The 22,270-nt window shown below is 45.3% G+C and overlaps 2 protein-coding genes across 2 annotated transcripts in view; one reads left to right on the plus strand and one right to left on the minus strand.

Moving 5' to 3' along the window:
* Nucleotides 1-7,613, plus strand: part of LOC140198333 (uncharacterized) — a 157,864-nt gene extending 150,251 nt beyond the window's left edge. Inside the window, exons 10-11 of the mRNA XM_072259429.1 lie at nucleotides 6,617-6,707; nucleotides 7,366-7,613. Coding sequence (XP_072115530.1) covers nucleotides 6,617-6,693 — 77 coding nt within the window. The 3' untranslated portion in view covers nucleotides 6,694-6,707; nucleotides 7,366-7,613. The remainder of the gene's footprint in view (nucleotides 1-6,616; nucleotides 6,708-7,365) is intronic.
* Nucleotides 1-22,270, minus strand: part of LOC140198335 (coxsackievirus and adenovirus receptor homolog) — a 298,796-nt gene that overhangs the window by 161,130 nt on the left and 115,396 nt on the right. The gene's annotated exons all lie outside the window — the stretch shown is intronic.

Raw genomic sequence — 22,270 nt, forward strand, 5'->3', positions numbered from 1 at the left:
AGCCCAGTTTTGCATCGTATCAGTGACCCGCTGTAACCTCTGACAGCCCTCCACACTGTCCACAACACCCCAAACCTTTGTGTTATCAGCAAATCTACTAACCCATCTTTCCACTTCCTCATCCAGGTCATTTATAAGAATCATGAAGAGTAGAAGTCCCAGAACAGATCCCCGAGGCACTCCACTGGTGACTGACCTCCATGCAGAATATGACCCGTCTGCAACCACTCTTTGCCTTCTGTGGGCAAGCCAGTTCTGGATCCACAAAGCAATGTCCCCTTGGATCCCATGTCTCAATAAGCCTTGCATGGAGTACCTTGTCAAATACTTCGCTGAAATCAGTATACACTACATCTACTGCTCTACCTTCATCAATGTGTTTAATCACATCCTCAAAAAATTCAACCAGGCTCGTAAGGCATGACCTGCCTTTCACAAAGCCATGCTGACTATTCCTAATCATATTATGCCTCTCCAAATGTTCATAAATCCTGCCTCTCAGGATCTTCTCCATCAACTTAACCAACCACTGAAGTAAGACTCACTGGGCTATAATATCCTGGGCTATCTCTACTCCCTTTCCTGAATAAGGGAACAACATCTGCAACCCTCCAATGCTCCGTAACCTCCCCTGTCCCTATTGATGATGCAAAGATCATCACCAGAGGCTCAGCAATCTCCTCCCTCGCCTCCCTCAGTAGCCTTGGGTACATCTCATCCGGTCCCGGTGACCTATCCAACTTGATGCTTTCCAAAATCTCCAGCACACCCTCTTTCTTCATATCCACATGCTCAAGCTTTTCAATCCACTGTAAGTCATCTCTACAATCACCAAGATCCTTTTCCGTAGTGAATACTGAGCAAAGTTCTCGTTAAGAACCTCTGCTATCTCCTCCGGTTCCATACACACTTTTCCACTGTCACATTTGATTGATCCTATTCTCTCACATCTTATCCTCTTGCTCTTCACATACTTGTAGAATGCCTTGGAGTTTTCCTTAATCCTGTCCCCCAAGGCCTTCTCATGGCCCCTTCTGGCTCTCCTAATTTCATTCTTAAACTCATGCTAAGCTTTTTGCTGAAATGGGTATCTGGGGGGGGTGGGTAGGGTTGATGCTTTGCTACTGCTTGCATGGGGCAGTGGGCAAAGGGGGCTTTAGAGTTTTAACGTTTTCCTGCCGTTCATTCTCTTGGGGTTTTTCTGATTTTCATAGATGTGTGTGAAGACTGAGACTTTCAAGTTGTATACTGTATATAATCTCTGATAATAATCTGCACTCTGTAAACCACGCAAACCATGTTGAATAACAGCCTTACTCTGATAGTGGTTGGGCTCTGAAATTCACCTTCTTTAACAGGTAGCTGAGATTGGAAAGAAAGCTTTTGGCACATTGGCCTTCAGAAATCAAAGTACCCAGTTCAGGACTTGGGATGTTACGTTAAAGTTCTGTAACACGTTGGTGAGGCCTAATTTGGAGTGCAGGAAGTGCAAAGAAAATTTACAAGGATGTTGCTGGGGCTGGAGGACATGAGTTACAGGAAAACGTTGAATAGTTTAAAACTTTATTCCCTGGACACATAGAAGATTGAGGGGAGATCTGATAGAAGTATACAGTAGGTAAGGGAAATGCAAGCAGGTTTTTTCCACTGGTTAGGTGAGACTAACTAGAGGTCATGGGTTAAGGGTGAAAGGTGCAATCTTTCAGGGGAATGTGAAAGAAAACTTCACTCAGGAGCTAGTAAGGATGTGGAATAAACTGCCAGTGCAGCTGGTAGATGTACTTTTGATTGGAATGTTTAAGAGAAGTTTGGATCGGTACGTGAATAGGAGAGATATGAAGGGCTCTGATCCAGGTGCTGGTCGATGGGAGCAGACAGTTTAAATGGTTTGTCATGGACTAGATGGGCCAAAGGGCCTGTTGCTATGCTGTCGTCAGTGAGTGGGTGCACGAGAAGATTGGACAATTTCACTTGGGTTCAAGACTGAAGATTAAAAAAGACAGTGCTCTGCAGCAGTTTTCTGATTGGTCTGTCCCCATCAAATGAAATGAAGTCAAGTTTAATGATCATTCAACCGTACATAGATGCAGCAGAACAAAACAGCGTTCCTCTGGGGCCAAGCTATACACAGCATATTCAAAATATTGAGCAAAAAAAACCAGTCACACAAAAAGCATAACTATAGTCCAAGTTCCTGAGCAACGTGTTCTGTAAATTGATGGTACAGTCTCCTAGCAATGTGCAGATGTAAGCAACCCAACCTGCCATTCCACCGATGGAACACAGGAGGGCAGCTCCCAACTGAGCACTGCACTGCCTCCGACATCTCCTCACAGGACTGCAGCAGCAGGCAAGCCAATGGCCTGAGGCCTAGTCCTCACTACAGCCGAGGCTATGGAGCTCCCATAGCACCTGTCTCACCACCAAACAATGGAAACAGGCCTGTAGCATCTTACATTATCACTGTCCAATGGGGTCTTGCGATCGCAAGAGAAACGTCCAAGACAATACCCCACAGTTACACTGCAAGCCGTCTTTGCGCACCAGCTCCGATGCCTTTCAGTAACAGGTGGCAACACAGTCTGCACCCGAGTTCAGCTCCTATGAATCCAGCTCCTCCAACACACTGACCAGCTGTTCCTCTAACACACTGGTCAGCTCCTTCTCTGACACACTGGCCAGCTCTTCCTCTGACACACTGGCCGGCTCTTCCTCTGACACACTGGCCAGCTCTTCCTCTAACACACTGGCCGGCTCTTCCTCTGATGCACTGGCCAGCTCCTTCTCCAACACATTGACTGGCTCCTTCTCTGACACACTGGCCAGCTCCTTCTCTGACACACTGGCCGGCTCTTCCTCTGACACACTGGCCGGCTCTTCCTCTAACACACTGGCCGGCTCTTCCTCTGACACACTGGCCGGCTCTTCCTCTGACACACTGGCCGGCTCTTCCTCTGACACACTGGCCAGCTCTTCCTCTGACACACTGGCCAGCTCCTTCTCTGACACACTGGCCAGCTCCTTCTCCAACACATTGACTGGCTCCTTCTCCGACACACTGGCCAGCTCCTTCTCTGACATGCCGCCTGGCTGCGCCAACACCTAGTCCAACTACTCCCACCAACAAGCAGCTCACTGATGGGGTAGACCTGTAGTATTTGAAGTTCATGGAGTCCAGAGTTGTCTTACATTTGTAAAAATCACTTCTTCTTCTTCTTCTTCTTCTTCTTCTCCTCCGTCTTGTTTTACGGCGGTTGGCACCCAGCTTAACAGTACATTACCGTCACCTTCTGCTCTGGAGTGTGCAATAGACTTACATCCTAAATCCCATTTAAAAATCACATTTCACAAAAAAAAACATTTTTGGTTGGCGACAAGAGGCTGCTGCATCGGAATGGAAGGTGATCAGTGAGCAGGAACTAAGACTAGAGGTTATTCTCCTTTTACTCTCTTTATCTCCTGCCAGTCAACCGATCTTCTATCTTTCCTGTCAGACCATAGGAAACAACATTTTTCTTTAAATCTCATTGGTCTCTTGTTATGCAGCATCGTGTGTGGTCCCTTGTGAAAGGCCTTCTGTAATCCAAATAAACAATACCACTTTGTCTATCCTGCTTGTTATTCCCGCAAAGAATGCTGATTTTATCACGTGCCTCCAATAACCCCAACCTCCTCCTTAATTATTGACTCAAACATCTCTCCAGCCAATGAAGCAAGTAGAGTAGTTACATTTCCAATTTTCCATTCCTTGGAAATCTTTTGGACTTTATTATTTCTTGAAAGATCATTACTAATGCCTTCTCAATCTCTTCAGGATTTTCATTTTACCAAGCACCTTCTCCACAGTAATAGCTGCGACACTTGCTTTTTACCTCCTTTCTGTCATCCTGGTTTCCACAGTGAGATCCGACCCAAAGTGCCACACTTGAGGCTGATTAACAAGTTAGGAGCCCATGGCATTACTGAAAAGTTAGTAGCATGAATAAAGCGTTGGCTGATTGGCAGGAAGCAAGGAATGGGAGTAAAGGAAGCCTTATCTGGTTGGCTGCCAGTAACTGGTGGTGTTGCACATGGGTCTGTGTTGGGACCAGTTCTTGTACATTAAGCAGTATGTCAATGAATTGGATGACAGAAGTGATGCCTTTGTGTCCAGGTGTGCAGACCATACCAAGATATGTGAAGGCAGGTAATTTTGAGGAAGGACTTAGACAGATTAGGAAAATGGGCAAAGAAGTGGCAGATGGAAAACGGTGTTAGGAATTGTATGGTCATGCACTTTGGTGGAGACTATCTTCGAGATGAAAAGTAAATTCAAAATTCTGAGGTGCAAGGTACCTGGGAGTTCCCGTGCAGGATTCCTTAAAGGTTAATTTGCAGGTTGAATCTGTGGTGAGGAAGACAAATGCAATGTTGGCATTCATTTCAAGAGGACTAGAATATAAAGGCAAGGATGTAATGTTGAGATTATACAAAGCACTGGTAAGGCCTCACTTGGAGTATTGCCCCTTAGAAAGGATGTGGTGACATTAGACAGAGCTTAAAGGAGGTTATGAAAATGATACCAGGATTAAAAAGCTTATCATATGAGGAGTGCTTGAAGGCTCTGGGTCTGTACTCTCTGGAATTCAGAAGGAAAGGTGGGTGGATCTTATTGAAGCCTATTGAATGTTAAAGGGCTTCAGTAAACTGGATGTGGAGAGGATGTTTCCTTGGTGTAGGTGTCTGAGACCAGAGGACACAACCTCAGAATACAGAGATAGCCATTTAGAATGGAGATGAGGAGAATTTCTTTAGCCAGAGTGGTGAATCTGTGGAACTTGTTGCTACAGGCAGCTGTAGAGGCCAAGTCTCTATTTAAGGAAGAGGCTGATAGATTCTTGATTAATCAGAGCATGAAGGGATATGGAGAGAAGGCACGAGATTGGGACTGGGAAGGAAATGGATCAGCCATGATGAATTGGTGGAGCAGACTTGATAGGCCAAATAACCTAATTCTGCTCCTATATCAAAGGTTTGAAAGGTACATTTAACGTCAGAGAAATGTATACAATATATATCCTGAAATGCTTTCTCTTCGCAACCATCCACGAAAACAGAGGAATGCCCCGAAGAATGAATGACAGTTAAATATTAGAACCCCACAGAACCCCAGTTCCCCTCCCTCCCACTCGTAAGCAGCAGCAAAGCAACGATCCCCCCTCCCCCACCAACAAAAAAAAGCATTGGCTCAGCACCCCACACTGAGCACTCAAGCATGCAGCACCGCAACAGCAAAGACACCGACTTGCAGTACCCCAAAGACTACTCGTTCACCTGGTAGTCGGCATACCACAGGCTCTCTCTCTCCCTAATAAGAGAAAAAGAAATGTCCCCATTTTACAGCAAGAGGGGAGGCGTAACAAACAACTCGCTGGTTTATGATGTTAAAAGTCCATTGCAACGCTTTTCTCGTGCTCTGTGCCCAAAGGTATCGGGTTTCTGGGCACACAGCCAGAGATCTTCCATCTCCCAGGACACACCGATTTCCTGCTGGGACACCGACCTTCGGTCCGCCCATCTCCAGAGCTGTGGGATCCTGGAACTTCGAAGGCGAGATAATTTCTTAGGCCACATTCTTGGCATACTGAATAATGGCCAGTCGTGAAACCCCAAGAGCTGGTCCCATTCCCACAAAGAACCATAGTCAGCGTGTAACTCTAGGTCAGGGTCTTCAAAAGAACCCTGAAAGGGAAAAATAGAGATATTAAAGATGGAAATTGAGCTGTTTCTGAAGATGCAAGTGAAGGGGTCGCTGTTAGGCGCCATGGTCTCCTTCGAAGCTCCTCCTCTTTCTGGTTCATCTTATGGTCTCAGAGTCATAGAAAAGAACAGCACAGAAACAGGCCCCTTGACCCAAGCAGTCCATGCCAAACCATTTAAACTGCCTGCTCCCCATCGACCTGCACTGGGACCATAGTCCTCTCAGCCCCCCACTACCAATGCACGTATCCAAAGCTTTGAAATCGAGCTTCGTGTACCACTTGCGCTGGCTGCTCAAGTTCCACGCTGTCATAGAAACATAGAAAACCTACGGCACAATACAGGCCCTTTGGCCCACTATGCTGTGACGAACATGTCCTTACTTTAGAAATTACCTAGCATTACCTATAACCCTCTATTTTTCTAAGCTCCATGTACCTATCCAGGAGTCTCTTAAAAGACCCTATCATATCCGCCTCCACCACTGTCGCCGGCAGCCCATTCCACTCACTCCCCACCCTCTGAGTAAAAAACTTACCCCGGACAACTCCTCTGTACCTACTTCCAATTACCTTAAAACTGTGCCCTCTCGTGCTAGCCATTTCAGCCCTGGGAAAAGCCTCTGACAATCTACACGATCAATGTCTTTCATCATCTTATACCCCTCTATCAGGTCACCTCCCATCCTCTGTCGCTCCAAGGAGGTCATGGCCTTCTTAGTGAATCTTCTGGTGTTATAACTGACATATTGCCTTGTTTTTGGAATTATGAGGATTTTACAAAGCAGTCAGTGCTTTGGAAAGAGAAAATGCCTATATCATGTGGTAGAAACATTCCAGCTTCACCTACTGAATAATTGTAATTGTTATGTTCACAGCTTTTAAACTACGAAGAAACTATGTCAAGTTGAAAGAGGTAAAACGGTACAGACAAAGCAGAAATGAAGAATCTTAGCTCACAATTATAAGGTAAATTACTGAAGCATAAACTTTCAATTTGTAAAATCAAGGCACAATGTAAATGTATAAAGTAACAAATAAATTATAGGAGATATTATAGACAGAGTGCAGAGGAGATTTACAAGGATGTTGCCTGGATTGGGGAGCATGCGTTTTGAGAATAGGTTGAGTGAACTTGGCCTTTTCTCCTTGGAGCGACGGAGGATGAGAGGTGATGGAGGTGTATAAGATGATGAGAGACATTGATCGTGTGGATAGTCAGAGGCTTTTTTCCAGGACTGAAATGGCTAGCATGAGGGGCCATAGTTTTAAGGTGTTTGGAAGTAGGTACAAGTTTTTCCACACAGAGAGTGGTGGATGCGTGAAATGCACTGCCGGTGGTGGTGGTGGAAGTGGATACAATAGGGTCTTTTAAGAGATTTAGATAGGTACATGGAGCTTAGAAAAATGAAAATGCAGTATGAAAATTCTAGGCAGTTTCTAGAGTAGGTTACACGGTCAACACAACATTGTGGGCCCAAGGGCTTGCAATGTGTTGTAGGTTTCTGTGTTCTAAAATGTCTGTTGTAAGATTACAGGACAAAGCACCTGTATAACAGATAGTAGAGATATGTGTTTGTGATCATTGTTTCATATTAAATCCACTGTCTTTTTCTGCACTCTGCAGGAGCTGTCAAGATGATTTAGTACCAACCATCTTTCACCTGTGGAGTTGTGTATTCTGTCTGGTAAACGTAGGGTTGAATATCTTCACATTCATTGTGCGCACTGCACTGAACACTTGTCATTTCACTGCTGAAAGAGACAGGTGACTATGCATCTTAATTTAGCAACCTGATTTTGCTATTTTCTTTGGTGAATTTAGTAAAGTGTTACTTGTAACGGCTTCATAAATAAACAAGTTTTACATTGTTCTACCATCATGCAGCTTCTCATCCTTCTCGAATATTTCTTCTCTCGTCTTTCATTGGTTTGTTGCGATCACCTGGGTATTCTTATACGATAGGGCAGTGAAGGAATTAAAGAGGTGCCTTTGTCAAATTTACAGCTGTACACAGAATGATGAAATACTGCAAAGATAAATCCAAGCTTTGGTATCTTGTAAATCAATAATAATGCTACTGCAGAATGGAATGCTGAAGCCAGCAGCACAAGTATGCCGTGTCATCAGGGGGGGCGTTGGTGGCAGACCCAAATGCAAGGCACAGACACTGACATACTAGGAACAGGACAGGACTAGAGTTAGGGACGTGACTGGATGCAGACTAGGAGCTGGGACAAGAACACAGACTTGGGCTAGGACATTGGCTAGGCAAGCGGGACCAGGACAAGGAGTTGGGAACTATGAGCCTGGGCTTGGACTCCAGGCCAGAGACTGGACAAGGACCCAGAACCTGGGTCTTGACTCGGACTCGGACCCCAGAACTAGGCGAGGACATGACGTGGCTACAGGACTGGACAAGGCTTGGGTTCAGACTCCGAGCCGAGGACATGAAAAGGCTTGGGTTTGGACTCGAGCTCGGACTCCAGAACTAGGCGAGGACAAGACATGGCTACAGAACAGGATACGGACCTCCTGCACAGGACAAGGCACGTGGACAGGACAAGAGCACAAGCCTTGGCTTGGACAAGACGAGAGACTCCAGCACAGGACGAGGGAACTCCAACACCGGGCTGGGCGAAAACACGAAGCCTTGATTTGGTTGAGGGAGAGACAGGAACGCAGAGCCTCAGTCGAGGGAGAGACAGGAACGCAGAGCCTCGGTCGAGGGAGAGACAGGAACGCAGCACCTCGGTTGAGGGAGAGACAGGAACGCAGAGCCACGGTTGAGGGAGAGACAGGAACGCAGAGCCTAGAAACTTGGTAATCTTGAGAGACAGGAACGTGGAACACAGAACCGGGATCCATCCTTGGAAACAAGACATAGGGCCGGGACTCATACACAGAACACTGAGAGGCAGATCTCCACTCAAGGTAGCAACAAACAGCCGGACCTACCCAGCAGAGACAGTTCGCAACACAAGCTAGCAGCAAGCAGCTGGGCCTACCTAGTGAAGGTGTGGACACAGAGACAGTGCTCAACTCTAGGTAGTGACAAATGGCCGGACCTACCTAGCAAAGGCGTGGACACAGAGACTGTTCAAAGCAACAATGGGCAAGGCAAGGCAGGGCAGGACAAGGCAGAAAAGGATCCTTTTATACCCACTTACAGTCTCCTACCAATCAGTCAAGGCTCTAACCATGCCAGTAACGTTCCTGTAATGCCATGGGCTCTTAACTTGGTAAGTAGCCCCATGGGCTCTTGACATGTGTGGCACATTGTCAAAGTCCTTCTGAAAGTAAAAATATATAACATCCACTACATACCCTTTATCTACCCTACATGTAATCTCTTCAAAGAATTCCAACAGGTTTATCAGGCAAGATTGTCTCTTTAGGAAACTGCTGAATTTGTCCTATCTTGTCCTGTGTCTCCAAATACTCCATAACCTCATCCTTAACCACTGACTCCGACATCTTCCCAACCACTGAGGTCAGGCTCACTGGTGTATAATTAACTTTCTGCTACCTTACTCATTTCACAAAGGCAGACCAATGCCATATGCAATCCGTCCTACAGTAGAGGCAGAGCTGAAAAAACTGGAGCAGACTGGGGTCCTGTCAAAGGTGGATTGGAGTGAATGGGCCACACCTTTTGTTCCAGTGATGAAGAAAACCTCCAGCACAAAACCAGCAAAACCAAGCAAGGTGCGCATATGTGGTGACTGTTAACCCAGTTCTCCGCACAGTACAGTATCCTCTACCCCGTATGAGGACATTTTTCCTTCCCTGTCAGGAGGGGAACATTTCACAAAAATTGATTTGACCCAGGCTTACCTCCAAATGGAAATCGATGAAGCATCCAAGAAATACCTGACAATAAGTACACAGAAAGGACTTTACCAATACAACAGGTTGGTGTTTGGGATAGCATCCTCTCCTGCAATCTGGCAAAGGGCAATGGAGCAGGTCCTGCAGAGGATCCCAGGGACTCAGTGTTACCTGGATGACATCATTGTCACCAGCAAGGATGACGACGAACATCTTTCTAACCGTGAACAATTGCTCACCAGGTTATGAGAATATGGGCTCAGAGCTAATCGATAGAAATCTGAGTTTTTCAGAAAGGAGATCTCATACTGTGGGCATGTGATCAACAAGGATGGCTTACACATGTCTCAAAACAAGATGGAAGCGGTGCTTAAGGCACCACCACCTGAAAATGAGTCTCAGCTGAGAGCATATCTTGGTCTAGTGAACTACTACCACAAGTTCTTGCCTAACCTATCCACAGTCCTACACCCACTAAATGCATTATTACAGACAGGGACACATTGGAAGTGGACTGAGAGCTATGAGAAAGCGTTTCAGGAAACTAAAAGACTCATAACTTCAGACAGGGTGCTCGCACACTTTGACCCCTCCTTACCTATCTGACTGGCTTGTGATGCCTCGCCCCATGGGACAGGAGCTGTGTTATTGCACAAGTTTCCAGATGGCTCCGAATGACCAATAGTCTTTGCTTCAAGAACGCTAACTTCAGCTGAACGCAACTGCGCACAGATTGACAGAGAGGCCTAAGCCTCGTGGGGAGTCAAGAAATTCAGTCACTACCTGTATGGCCAAAAGTTTACCCTGTTGACTGACCATCAGCCTCTCATGTCAAGCTTCAACCCAAGAAAAGGTGTTCCAGTGATGACAGCACAAAGGCTGCAGCGATGGTCCCTTTTCTTAGGAGGTCACATGTATGACATTGAATACAGAGGACCAAGCAACATGGCAACGCAGATGGTTTGTTACGTTTACCACTGCCCACTTCCGAGATCACTACAAAAATGGATTCAAATCTTTCACACAACAATAGTTGAACAGTTACCAGTAACAAACAGCCTCACTGAAAGGGAAACACACAATGACCCTATGTTGTCAAAAGTGTATGACTTCACGGTAGAGGGATAGCAAGCGCGGGGTAACACACTTTCCAGCCTTCTCAGTGAGGAAGGAGCAGTTGTCAGTGTGTCAAGGAACACTAATGTGTGGCTCGCGAGTTGTGATCCCTCCCAAGCTATGCACCAGAGTGCTGGAGGAGCTGCACGAGGGGCACCTGGGTACCATGAAGATGAAAGGTCTCGCCCGTGCCTATGTGTGGTGGCCAGGAATCGATAAACAGATTGAGGACTTGACCAAGAACTGCTCTGGATGTCAAAAGCTCCAGAACACACCACCACAAGCCCCTCTCCATCTGTGGGAGTGGACCTCAACACCATAGCAGCGAGTGCACACTGTCTTTGCTAAACCATTCATGGGCTCTATCTTTTTAATCGCCATTGATGCACATTCCAAATGGCCAGAGGTCATCAAGATGAAGACAACCACATCGGAAAAGACTATTACAGTTCTGAGGACCATGTTCGCTAGGAATGACATACCAGAGCAAATCTGCATAGACAATGGATGACAGTTTGTCTCTGAAGAATTCCAAAGTTTTGTGAAGAACAATGGAATCGAGCACTTTACATCAGCTCCTTACCATCCATCCACAAACGGCTTGGCAGAAAGATTTGTACAGACATTCAAGAAAGCCCTGAAGGCAAGGGACAGCGAAAATCGACCACTACAACACAAGATAGACAGCTTCCTCCTTGCCTATCATAATGAAGTGCACACAACCCCTAACCAGACTCCAGCGATGATGTTTCTGAACAGGAACCTGAGGTCCTGCATGGATCTTCTTAAACCAGATGTACAGCGTGATGTGGCGAACAGACAGTTCAAACACTTGAATGTTAAGTCTACACGGAGCTTCAGTGTCAGTTCTTGCATGGGATTACCAGACTGAAATGTGGCAGCCGGGTATAATTTTCACCACAGATGGGCCACTGATATATAGAGTACAGGTGGGAGAGAATGTATGGGGACGTCATGTGGATCAAATCTGGGATGCCCAGGTGAAGAACTCAACAACACCTTACCCGGACTCCCATGACATAGAAGCACATCATGTGGATCAAATCCTGAATGCACAGATGGAAAACACAACAACACCTTGCCCTGACTCCCCGGACATAGAAGCAAACACTCCTGATGTGACCACATCAGCCTCACCCACAGATAAGCCTGTCATCAGTGCTGAGGACCCACCTGATGTACCTGTGGAGACTCACTCCCCAAATCAAACGTTGCAGGGAGAGGCAGAGACCAGTTATAATTATTATTATTATTATTATTACGTTACTTTGTTATGATTTCATATTATTATGTTACTAATTAAACAGTTGGTGGGCGTTTGTATATTAAGGGTACACATACAATATTTGTTTAGCGTAGTGCCCCTATTAACTTAAAAAAAAAGTTGATACACTTTTAAAATGAAAGGGGAGGAGCCTACTGTATAATATGGGACTATTTTATGTTGTAGTAACACGTTATTGAGCATGCGCTATTAGGCGTGTATTGATCTATATATATGTGTTCAGTTCAGGTTCCGTAAGTAAAAAGCCCTGTTAACTTAGATCCAGTCTCTAGTGTTTTTATTTATAGTTTTGTTGTGTAACATGCACAGCACCACTCCTCTCTGGAGTGTTGTCCTGAACCCATGGTGTGAACTCTGCCCATGCGAGTCTCATCAGTGCTTCACAGATGTACTTGTGGACCCTGACAGCACGATTGTAGTGTTTACCATCAAGGACTCCATTGATGGACCCCTCTGCGACAATTTCAGCCTCTGTGCATATGTCCTTTAGACCAGCATCCCGAAATCCGTTTCCTAGGATGGCTAAGGCATTACATATGGTATGGAATGTCCCCATCCTGAGAAGAATGTTGGAGAGGTGCTCTTTGTGCTTCCAGGCGATTTCAGTGGCTTTTGCATAGAATGCTTGATCCAAGACTACCATAATTGTTTCTAGATGGAGTTCCTTCCTGATTAGCTCTGATTGGTTCAGGATTTCAAATACTGTGGTCAACTCTGTGGCTGGTGAATTGATGGTAGGCAGATACCCAACAATATCTTGTGAGGTTGGTTCTTGGTCCCTGGTGCTGATATTAAAACTAGTCCAGTTTGGGATTGTCTGATTCTCTGGATCTGTTTGCCTTCCAAGTGTCCACACCAGGTTCTTCTTGCAGGCAAGAAGAGCAGCTTCCTTGGTTTCCTGGACACAGTGTTCCCTGGTGGGGAGAGGCTGTGGGCCCACACGTGCACCTGCTACATATACTTCCAGTTCTTGGTCCTCAATGGTGACTAATCTGTGCTTCAGTTTCTCAATGTGTGGAAGCTTAGCTCTTGGCAGATGTGGTCCATAGACATTGGCCTGTACCACTATGCCATTGACTCTATCTGATTTACCCTTTCCAGTGAGAGTTTCCTCAAGTCTATCGATATTGTCCCATGCAAGATTGGTGAAGACATAAGGCTTGATGGAGGCTGGAAGTACAACTCTCTGGTTGGAGGCTGTTGCTAGCTTTTGGACACACAGGGCAGTATCGTTCTCTTCAAGTTGGGAGTAAGACATCCCATGCCCAAGCCTGTTCAATGTTTGGATGAGTTCAGTGTTACCCATCAGTGTTTTTACTGCAAAAGGAAGTAGAAGGTGCTTTGGTGGTTTATGTTGACCACATGTCACAGCTTATATTATGTCCTGACTAAATGCCTGAACCAGAGCAGTGACCCTCTGTGTTTGAGTCTTGGTGTCAGGATTTCCAGTGAGTAGTCCAACAAGAAGCGGCTCTAGTTGATCAGGCATGGAGGTGTGAGCACTATCTTTCACATCAGATGGATGGAATGGCCAGGGAGTCACAGTCATCGCCTGCCTAATGATTGATCTGATATGTGATGAAGTCTGATCTATGATCTTGTCGAAATTGGTTGCCTTGGCCCTCCAAACTTTGAGTTCCCTCTGTAGAGTTTGATTTTCCAAGACAACGTCCCTTAATGATACACTTTCAGGAATCATTAACAATTTTCCTTTGTCATCTGGAAATATATCTACTGAATTGTCCAGCTCAGATTGCAGTTTCCTACGAATGTGCTTCCTTGCAGAATTTTGCAGGAGCATAACAGAAAGCTACCACCGCTGCAATGTTATCACATATTTTCTAGTACTAGGGGTGTATACCTTGCCAAAAATCACTATCAGAATTATTCCCCCCAGATGGTACTGGTGGAGCAAATTTGGGGTCCTGGCTCACGGACTATTTCAAAGAGATTTTTCACAGTGCTCAACAAAAGTATATTCCGGTCAAAAGTAATGACAGTAGGTGTGGGGAGTGCCAGCCTTGGATAACTAAGGAAATAAAAGATAGTATCGAATTAAAAGCTCATGTGTACAAAGTCGCAAAGAGTACTGGGAGACTGGAGGATTGGGAAAAATTTAAAAAGCAACAGAGAACAACTAAACAAGAAATAAGGAAAGGGAAGAAAGAGTATGAAAGTAAATTAGCACAAAATATAAAAACAGATAGCAAAAGTTTTTATAAATATATAAAGCGGGAGAGGGTGGCTAAAGTCAAAGTAGGTCCCTTGGAAGACGAGAAGGGGAAATTGATATTGGGCATTGAACGACTATTTTGTGTCGGTCTTCACAGTGGAGGACACGTCTAATATGCCAAAGAATGATGTTGTGGGCGAAATGGGAGGTGAGGACCTCGATAAAATCACTGTCACTAAAGAGATAGTGGTGAGCAAACTAGAGGGCCTGAAGGTAGATAAGTCCCCTGGTCCTGATGGGATGCATCCCAGGGTGCTAAGAGAATTGGCGGAGGTTACAGTAGACACTTTGGTAATCATTTACCAAAATTCTCTAGACTCTGGGCAGGTCCCAGTGGATTGAAAAACAGCAAATGTCACGCCACTTTTTAAAAAAGGATGTAGGTAAAGGATGGGCAACTATAGGCCAGTTAGCTTAACATCTGTAGTCGGGAAAATGCTTGAAAGTTTTAGATTATGAGAACACTCAGTCCTCTTTTATTGTCATTTAGAACTGCATACATGCATGTTTCTCCAGAGTGATATTACAGAAAACAGGACAAACCAAGACTAACACTGACAGAACCACATAATTATAATTATAACATATAGTTACAGCAGTGCAAAGCAATACCATAATTTGATGAAGAACAAAACATAGGCACGGTAAATAAAGTCTCAAAAGTTCCCGAGTCGATTGACTCCTGAGTCCCCGATAGCAGGTGGCAAAAGGGAGAAACTCCCTGCCATAAATCTCCAGGTACTGACAAATTGCCGATGCCTTGGAAGCAGCCGACCACAGCCAACACTGAGTCCATCCGTCCGAAAACTTCGAGCTTCCGACCAGCCTCTCCAATACAGCCTCCCGAGCGCCATTCTCTGCCGAGCACCTTCGACCTCTCTCCGGCTGCTGAAACAAGCAAAGCCGAGGGTTTCGGGGTCTTCTGCTCCGGAGATTCCGGTTACCACACATTAGCAGCGGCAGCAAAGCAGGCATTTCAGAAGTTTTCCAGATGTTCCTCTGTACTCTCATGTCTGTCTCCATCAAATCAGAAATGTGCACAGTCCCCTACTTGACAGATAACAGACATCATCACCGAAGTGGCCGCGCACACTGCCCTCGCACCACCGTCTTCTCCTCCTTCTCCTTTTCATTTGGAAGAAAAGCTGTCATTAAGGAAGAAAAGCGAAACATTGAGAAAGACGTGGTTCCATTAGGCAGACGCAACATGGATTCAGGAAGGGCAGGTCTTGTTTGACAAATTTACTGGAGTTCTTTGAGGATATAATGAGTGCAGTGGATAGAGGGGAACAGGTGGATGTCGTATACTTGGATTTCCAGAAGGCATTTGATAAGGTGCCGCACAAGAGACATAAATAAGATACAAATGCATGGAGTCGAAGGAAGTGTATTGGCATGGATAGAAACATAGAAACAGAGAAAACATACAGCACAATACAGGCCCTTTGGCCCACAAAGCTGTGCTGAACATGTCCCTACTTTAGAAATACCTAGGCTTTACCCATAGCCCTCTATTTTTCTAAGCTCCATGTAACCATCCAGGAGTCTCTTAAAAGACCCTATCATTTCTGCCTCCACCACCACCGCTGGCAGCCAATTCCGCGCACTCACTACTCTCTGCGTAAAAAAACTTACCCTGACATCTCCTCTGAACCTACTTCCAAGCACCTTAAAACTATGCCCTCTCGTGCTAGCCAATCCAGCCCTGGGGAAAAGCCTCTGACTATCCACACGATCAATGCCTCTCATTATCTTGTACACCTCTATCAAGTCACTTCTCATCCTCCGTCACTCCAAGGAGAAAAGGCCGAGTTCACTCAACCTATTCTCATAAGGCATGCTCCCCAATCCAGGCAACATCCTTGTAAATCTCCACTGCACCCTTTCAATGGTTTCCACGTCCTTCCTGTAGTGAGGTGACCAGAACTGAGCACAGTACTCCAAGTGGGGTCTGACCAGGATCCTATATAGCTGCAGCATTACCTCTTGGCTCTTAAACTCAATCCCATGATTGATGAAGGTCAATGCACCGTATGCCTTCTTATCCACAGAGTCAACCTGTGTAGCAACTTTGAGTGACCTATGGACTCAGAACCCAAGATCCCTCTGATCCTCCACACTGCCAAGAGTCTGACCATTAACACTATTTTCTGCCGTCATATTTGACCTACCAAAATGAACCACCTCACACTTATCTGGGTTAAACTCTATCTGCCACTTCTCAGCCCAGTTTTGCATCCTATCGATGTCCCGTTGTAACCTCTGATAGCCCTCTACACTATCCACAACACCACCAACCTTTGTGTCATCAGCCAGTTTACTAACCCGACCCTCCACTTCCTCATCCAGGTCATTTATAAAAATCACGAAGAGTAGGGGTCCCAGAACAGATCCCTGAGGCACACCACTGGTCACCAGCCTCCATGCAGAATATGACCTGTCTACAACCACTCTTTGCCTTCTGTGTCCAAGCCAGTTCTGGATCCACAAAGCAATATCCCCTTGGATCCCATGCCTCCTTACATTCTCAATAAGCCTTGCACGGGGTACCTTGTCAAATGCCTTGCTGAAATCTATGCACACTACATCTATGGCTCTACCTTCATCAATGTGCTTTGTCACACCCTCAAAAAATTCAAACATGCTCGTAAGGCACGACCTGCCTTTGACAAAGCCATGCTGACTATTCCTAATCATATTATCCCTTTCCAAATGTTCATAAATCCTGCCTCTGGGGATCTTCTCCATCAACTTACCAACCACTGAAGTAAGACTCACTGGCCTGTAATTTCCTGTGACATCTCTACTCCCTTTCTTGAATAAAGGAACAACATCCGCAACCCTCCAATCCTCCGGAGCCTCTCCTGTCTTCATTGATGATGCAAAGATCATTGCCAGAGGCTCAGCAATCTCCTCCCTTGCTTCCCACAGTAGCGGGGGTACATCCTGTCTGGTCCCGGTGACTTTTTCAACTTGATGCTTTCTAAAAGCTCCAGCACATCCTCTTTCTTAATATCTGCATTCTCAAGCTTTTCAGTCCACTGCAAGTCATCCCTACAACCACCAAGATCCTTTTTCGTAGTGAATACTGAAGGAAAGTGTTCATTAAGTACCTCTGCCATCTCCTTTGGTTCCAAACACACTTTTCCATTGTCACACTTGATTGGTCCTATTATCTTACGTCTTATCCTCTTGTTCTTCACATACTTGTAGAATGCCTTGGGGTTTTCCTTAATCCTCTCCACCAGGGCCTTCTCATGGCCCCTTCTGACTCTCCTAATTTCATTCTTAAACTTCTTCCTGCAAGCCTTCTAAACTTCTAGATTCATATCATTACCTAGTTTTTTGAACCTTTCATAAGCTCTTCTTTTCTCCTTGATGAGATTTACAACAGCCTTTGTGCACCACGGTTCTTGTACCGTAACATTCTTTCCCTGTCTCATTGGAACATACCGACTCAACCCCATGCAAATATCCCCTGAACATCTGCCACATTTCTTCGGTACGTTTCCCTGAGAACACCTGTTTCCAATTTATGCTTCCAATTTCCTGCCTGATAGCCTCGTAGTTCTCCTTACTCCAATTAAACGTTTTCCTAACTTGTCTGTTCCTATCCCTCTCCAATGCTATGGTAAAGGAGATAGAATTGTGATCATATCTCCAAAATGCTCTCCCACTGAGAGACCTGACACCTGACCAGGTTCATTTCCCAATACCAGATCAAGTACAGCCTCTCCTCTTGCAGGCTATCTACATATTGTGTCAAGAAACCCTGAAGACTCCTAACAAGCTCTACCACATCTAAACCCCTCACACTAGGGAGATGCCAATCAACATTTGGGAAATTAAAATCTCCCATCACAACAACCCTATTATTATTACTCCTTTCGAGAGTCTGTCTCCCTATCTGCTAGTGGATTGGTTAACCAATAGAAGGCAGAGAGTTGGTATAAATGGGTGTTTCTTCAGTTGGCCATCAGTGGTGAGTGGGGTGCCGCAGGGGTTGGCGCTGTGTCCGCGGCTGTTTACCATTTATATTGATGATTTGGTAGAAGGGACTGTGTGTTGTGTTGCAAAATTTGCTGATGACACTAAACTGAGTGGAAAAGCAAATTCTACAGAGAATGTGGAGAGTCTGCAGAGGGATATAGATAGGTTAATTGATTGGGCCAAGATCAGATGGAATACCATTTGGTAAATGTGAGATCATCCACTTTGGAAGGAATAATAGAAGAGCAGAATATTATTTAAATGGTGAAAGATTGCAGCATGCTGTTGTGCAGAGGGACTTTGGAATGCATGTGCATGAATCGCAAAAAGTTGGCTTGCAGCTACAACAGGTTATTAAGAAGGCAAATGGAATGTTGGCCTTCATTGCCAGAGGGATTGAATTTAAGAGCAGGGAGGTCATGCTGCAACTATACAGGGTACCAGTGAGGCCACACCTGGAGTACTGTGTGCAGTTCTGGTCTCCATACTTGAGGAAGGATATACTGGCTTTGGAATCAGTGCAGAGGAGATTCACCAGGTTGATTCCAGAGATGAAGGGGTTAACCTATGAGGGGAGATTCAGTCACCTGGGAATGTACTCTTGAGTTCAGAAGAATGAGAGGGGATCTTATAGAAACATACAAAATTTTGAAAGGGATAGATAAGATAGAAGTAGGAAAGTTGTTTCCATTGGTAGGTGAGACTAGAACTAGGGGACATTGCCTCAAGATTCAGGGGAGAAGATTTAGGATGGAGATGAGGAGAAACTGTTTTTTCCTCAGAGAGTGGTCAATCTGTGGAATTCTCTGCCCAGGGAAACTGTTGAGGCCTCTTCACTAAATATATTTAAGAAACAGTTAGAAGGTTTGTATATGGTAAGGGAATTACGGGTTATGGGGAAAAGGCGGGTAGATGGAGATGAGTTTACAGACAGATCAGCCATGATCTTATTGAATGGTGAGGCAGGCTCAATGGGCCGGATGGCCTACTCCTGCTCCTATTTCTTATGTTCTTATGTCTATTTTAATGCGAGGAGCGTTATGAACAAAGCAGATGCGGTTAAAGCATGGATCAGCACTTGGAGCTATGATGCTGTGGCCATTACAGAGACTTGGATGGCTCAGGGGCAGGAATGGCTGCTTCAAGTCCCAGGCTTTAGATGTTTCAGAAAGGATAGGGAGGGAGGCAAAAGAGGTGGGGGCATGGCACTGTTGATCAGAGATAGTGTCATGGCTGCAGAAAAGGAGGACGACATGGAGGGGTTGTCTACGGAGTCTCTGCGGGTGGAAGTTAGGAATAGGAAGGTGTCAATAACTACTGGGTGTTTTTTATATGCCACCTCGTAGTAACAGGGACATCAAGGAGGGGAGACAGATTCTGCAGAGGTGTAATAATAACAGGGTTATTGTGGTGGCAGATTTTAATTTCCCAAATATTGATTGGCATCTCCCTTGAGCGAAGGGTTTAGATGGGATGGAGTTTGTTAGGTGTGTTCAGGAAGGTTTCCTGACACAATATGTAGATAAGCCTACAAGAGGAGAGGCTGTACTTGATCTGGTATTGGGAAATGAACCTGGTCAGGTGTCAGTTCTCTCAGTAGGAAAGCATTTTGGAGATAGTGATCACAATTCTATCTGCTGTACCATAGCATTGGAAAGGGATAGGAACAGGCAATTTAGGGAAATGTTTATTTGGAGTAAGAGGAAATATGAGGCTATCAGGGAGGAGCTTGGAAACATAAATTGGAAACAGATGTTCTCAGGGAAATGTGCAGAAAAAATGTGGCAAATTTTCAGGGGATATTTTTGTGGAGTTCTGTGTAGATACGTTGCAATGAGACAGGGAAGGGATGGTAAGGTATAGGAACCGTGGTGTACAAAGGCTGTTTTAAATCGAGTCAAGACGAAAAGATGAGCTTACGAAAGGTTCAAAAAACTTGGTAATGATAGAGATCTGGGAGATTATAAGGCTCGCAGGAAGGAGCTTAAGAATGAACTTAGGAGAGCCAGAAGGGGCCATGAGAAGGCCTTGGCAGACAGGATTAAGGAAAACCCCAAGGCATTCTACAAGTAAAGAGCAAGAGGATAAGATGTGAGAGAATAGGACCAATCAAGTGTGACAGTGGAAAAGTGTGTATGGAACCGGAGGAGATGACAGAGGTACCTAATGAATACTTTACTTCAGTATTCACCACGGAAAAGGATCTTGGCACTTGTAGGGACGACTTGCAGCAGTCTGAAAAGCTTGAGCATGTAGATATTAAGGAAGAGGATGTGCTGGTGCTTTTTGAAAGCTTCAAGTCAACGGGACCAGACGGGATGTATCGTGGGCGACTGTGGGAAGCAAGAGAGGAGATTGCTGAGCCTCTGGCAATGATCTTTTCATCATCAATGGGGATGGGAGAGGTTCCAGAAGATTGGAGGGTTGCAGATGTTGTTCCCTTATTCAAGAAATGGAGTAGAGATAGCCCAGGAAATTATAGGCCAGTGAGTCTTACTTCAGTGGTTCGTAAGTTGTAGGAGAAGATTCTAAGAGGCAGGATTTATGAACATTTGGAGAGGCATAATATGATTAGGAATAGTCAGCACGGTTTTGTGAAAGGCAGATCGTGCCTTGCAAGCCTGACTGAACTTTTTGAGGATGTGACAAAACATATTGATGAAGGTAGGTTGATGATGTAGTGTTTTTGGATTTCAGCAAGGCATTTGATAAGGTACCCCATGCAAAGCTGATTGAGAAAGTAAGGAGACATGAGATCCAAGGAGAAATTGCTTTGTGGATCCAGAACTGGCTTGCCCACGGAAGGCAAAAGAGAGGTTGTAGATGGATCATATTCTGCATGGAGGTCGGTGACCAGTGGTGTGCCTCAGGGATCTGTTCTGGGACCCCTACTCTTTGTGATTTTTTAAATGACTTGGATGAGGAAGTGGAGGGTTGGGTTAGTAAATTTGCTGATGACACAAAGGTTGGAGGTGTCGTGGATAGTGTGGAGGGCTGTCAGTGGTTACAATCGGAAATTGATAGGATGCAAAACTCAGCAGAGAAGTGGCAGATGGAGTTCAACCCAGATAAGTGTGAGGTAGTTCTTTTTGGTAGGTCAAATATGATGGGAGAATATAGTATTAATGATAAGACTCTTGGCAATGTGGAGGATCAGAGGGATCTTAGTTTCTGAGTCCATAGGAAACTCAAAGCTGCTATGCAGGTTGACTCTGTGGTTAAAAAGGCATATAGTGCATTGGCCTTCATCAACCGTGGGATTGAGTTCAAGAGCTGAGAGGTAATGTTGCAGCTATATAGGACCCTGGTCAGACCCCACTTGGAGTACTGTGCTCAGTTCTGGTCACCTCACTACAGGAAGGATGTGGAAACCATAGAAAGGATGCAGAGGAGATTTACAAGGATGTTGCCTGGATTGGGGAGCATGCCTTATGAGAATAGGTTGAGTGAACTCGGCCTTTTCTCCTTGGAGCAACAGAGGATGAGAGGTGACCTGGTAGAGGTGTACAAGATAATGAGAGGCATTGATCGTGTGGATAACCAGAGGCTTTTTCCCAGGGCTGAATTGGCTAACACATGAGCGTACAGTTTTAAGGTGCTGGGGAGTAGGTACAGAGGAAATGTCAGGGGTAAGTTTTTTACACAGAGAGTGATGAGTGCGTGGAATGAGCTGCCAGCGGCGTGGTGGAAGTGGAAACAATAAGGTCTTTTAAGAGACTCCTGGATAGCTACATGGAGCTTTGAAAAATAGAGGGCTATGTGTAAACCTAGGTAGCTCTAAGGTAAGGACATGTTCGGCACAGCTTTGTGGGCCGAAGGACGTGTATTGTGCTGTAGGTTTTCTGTTTCATCTGGTCCGGGTGACTAAGGTACCCTTTGGTCTTTCAGCTTTTTGAGCACCTTCTCCCTTGTAACAGTAACTACACCCACTTCTCTTCCCTCACACCCTTCAACATCTAGCACACTGCTAGTGTCTTCCACAGTGAAGACTGATGCAAAATACCCACTTAGTTCATCTGCCATCTCCTACCCCGGCCCCCGTTATTATTTATCCT

Source organism: Mobula birostris, chromosome 5 (genome assembly GCF_030028105.1).
Source record: "Mobula birostris isolate sMobBir1 chromosome 5, sMobBir1.hap1, whole genome shotgun sequence".
In the NCBI taxonomy this organism is placed as follows: Eukaryota; Metazoa; Chordata; class Chondrichthyes; order Myliobatiformes; family Myliobatidae; genus Mobula; species Mobula birostris.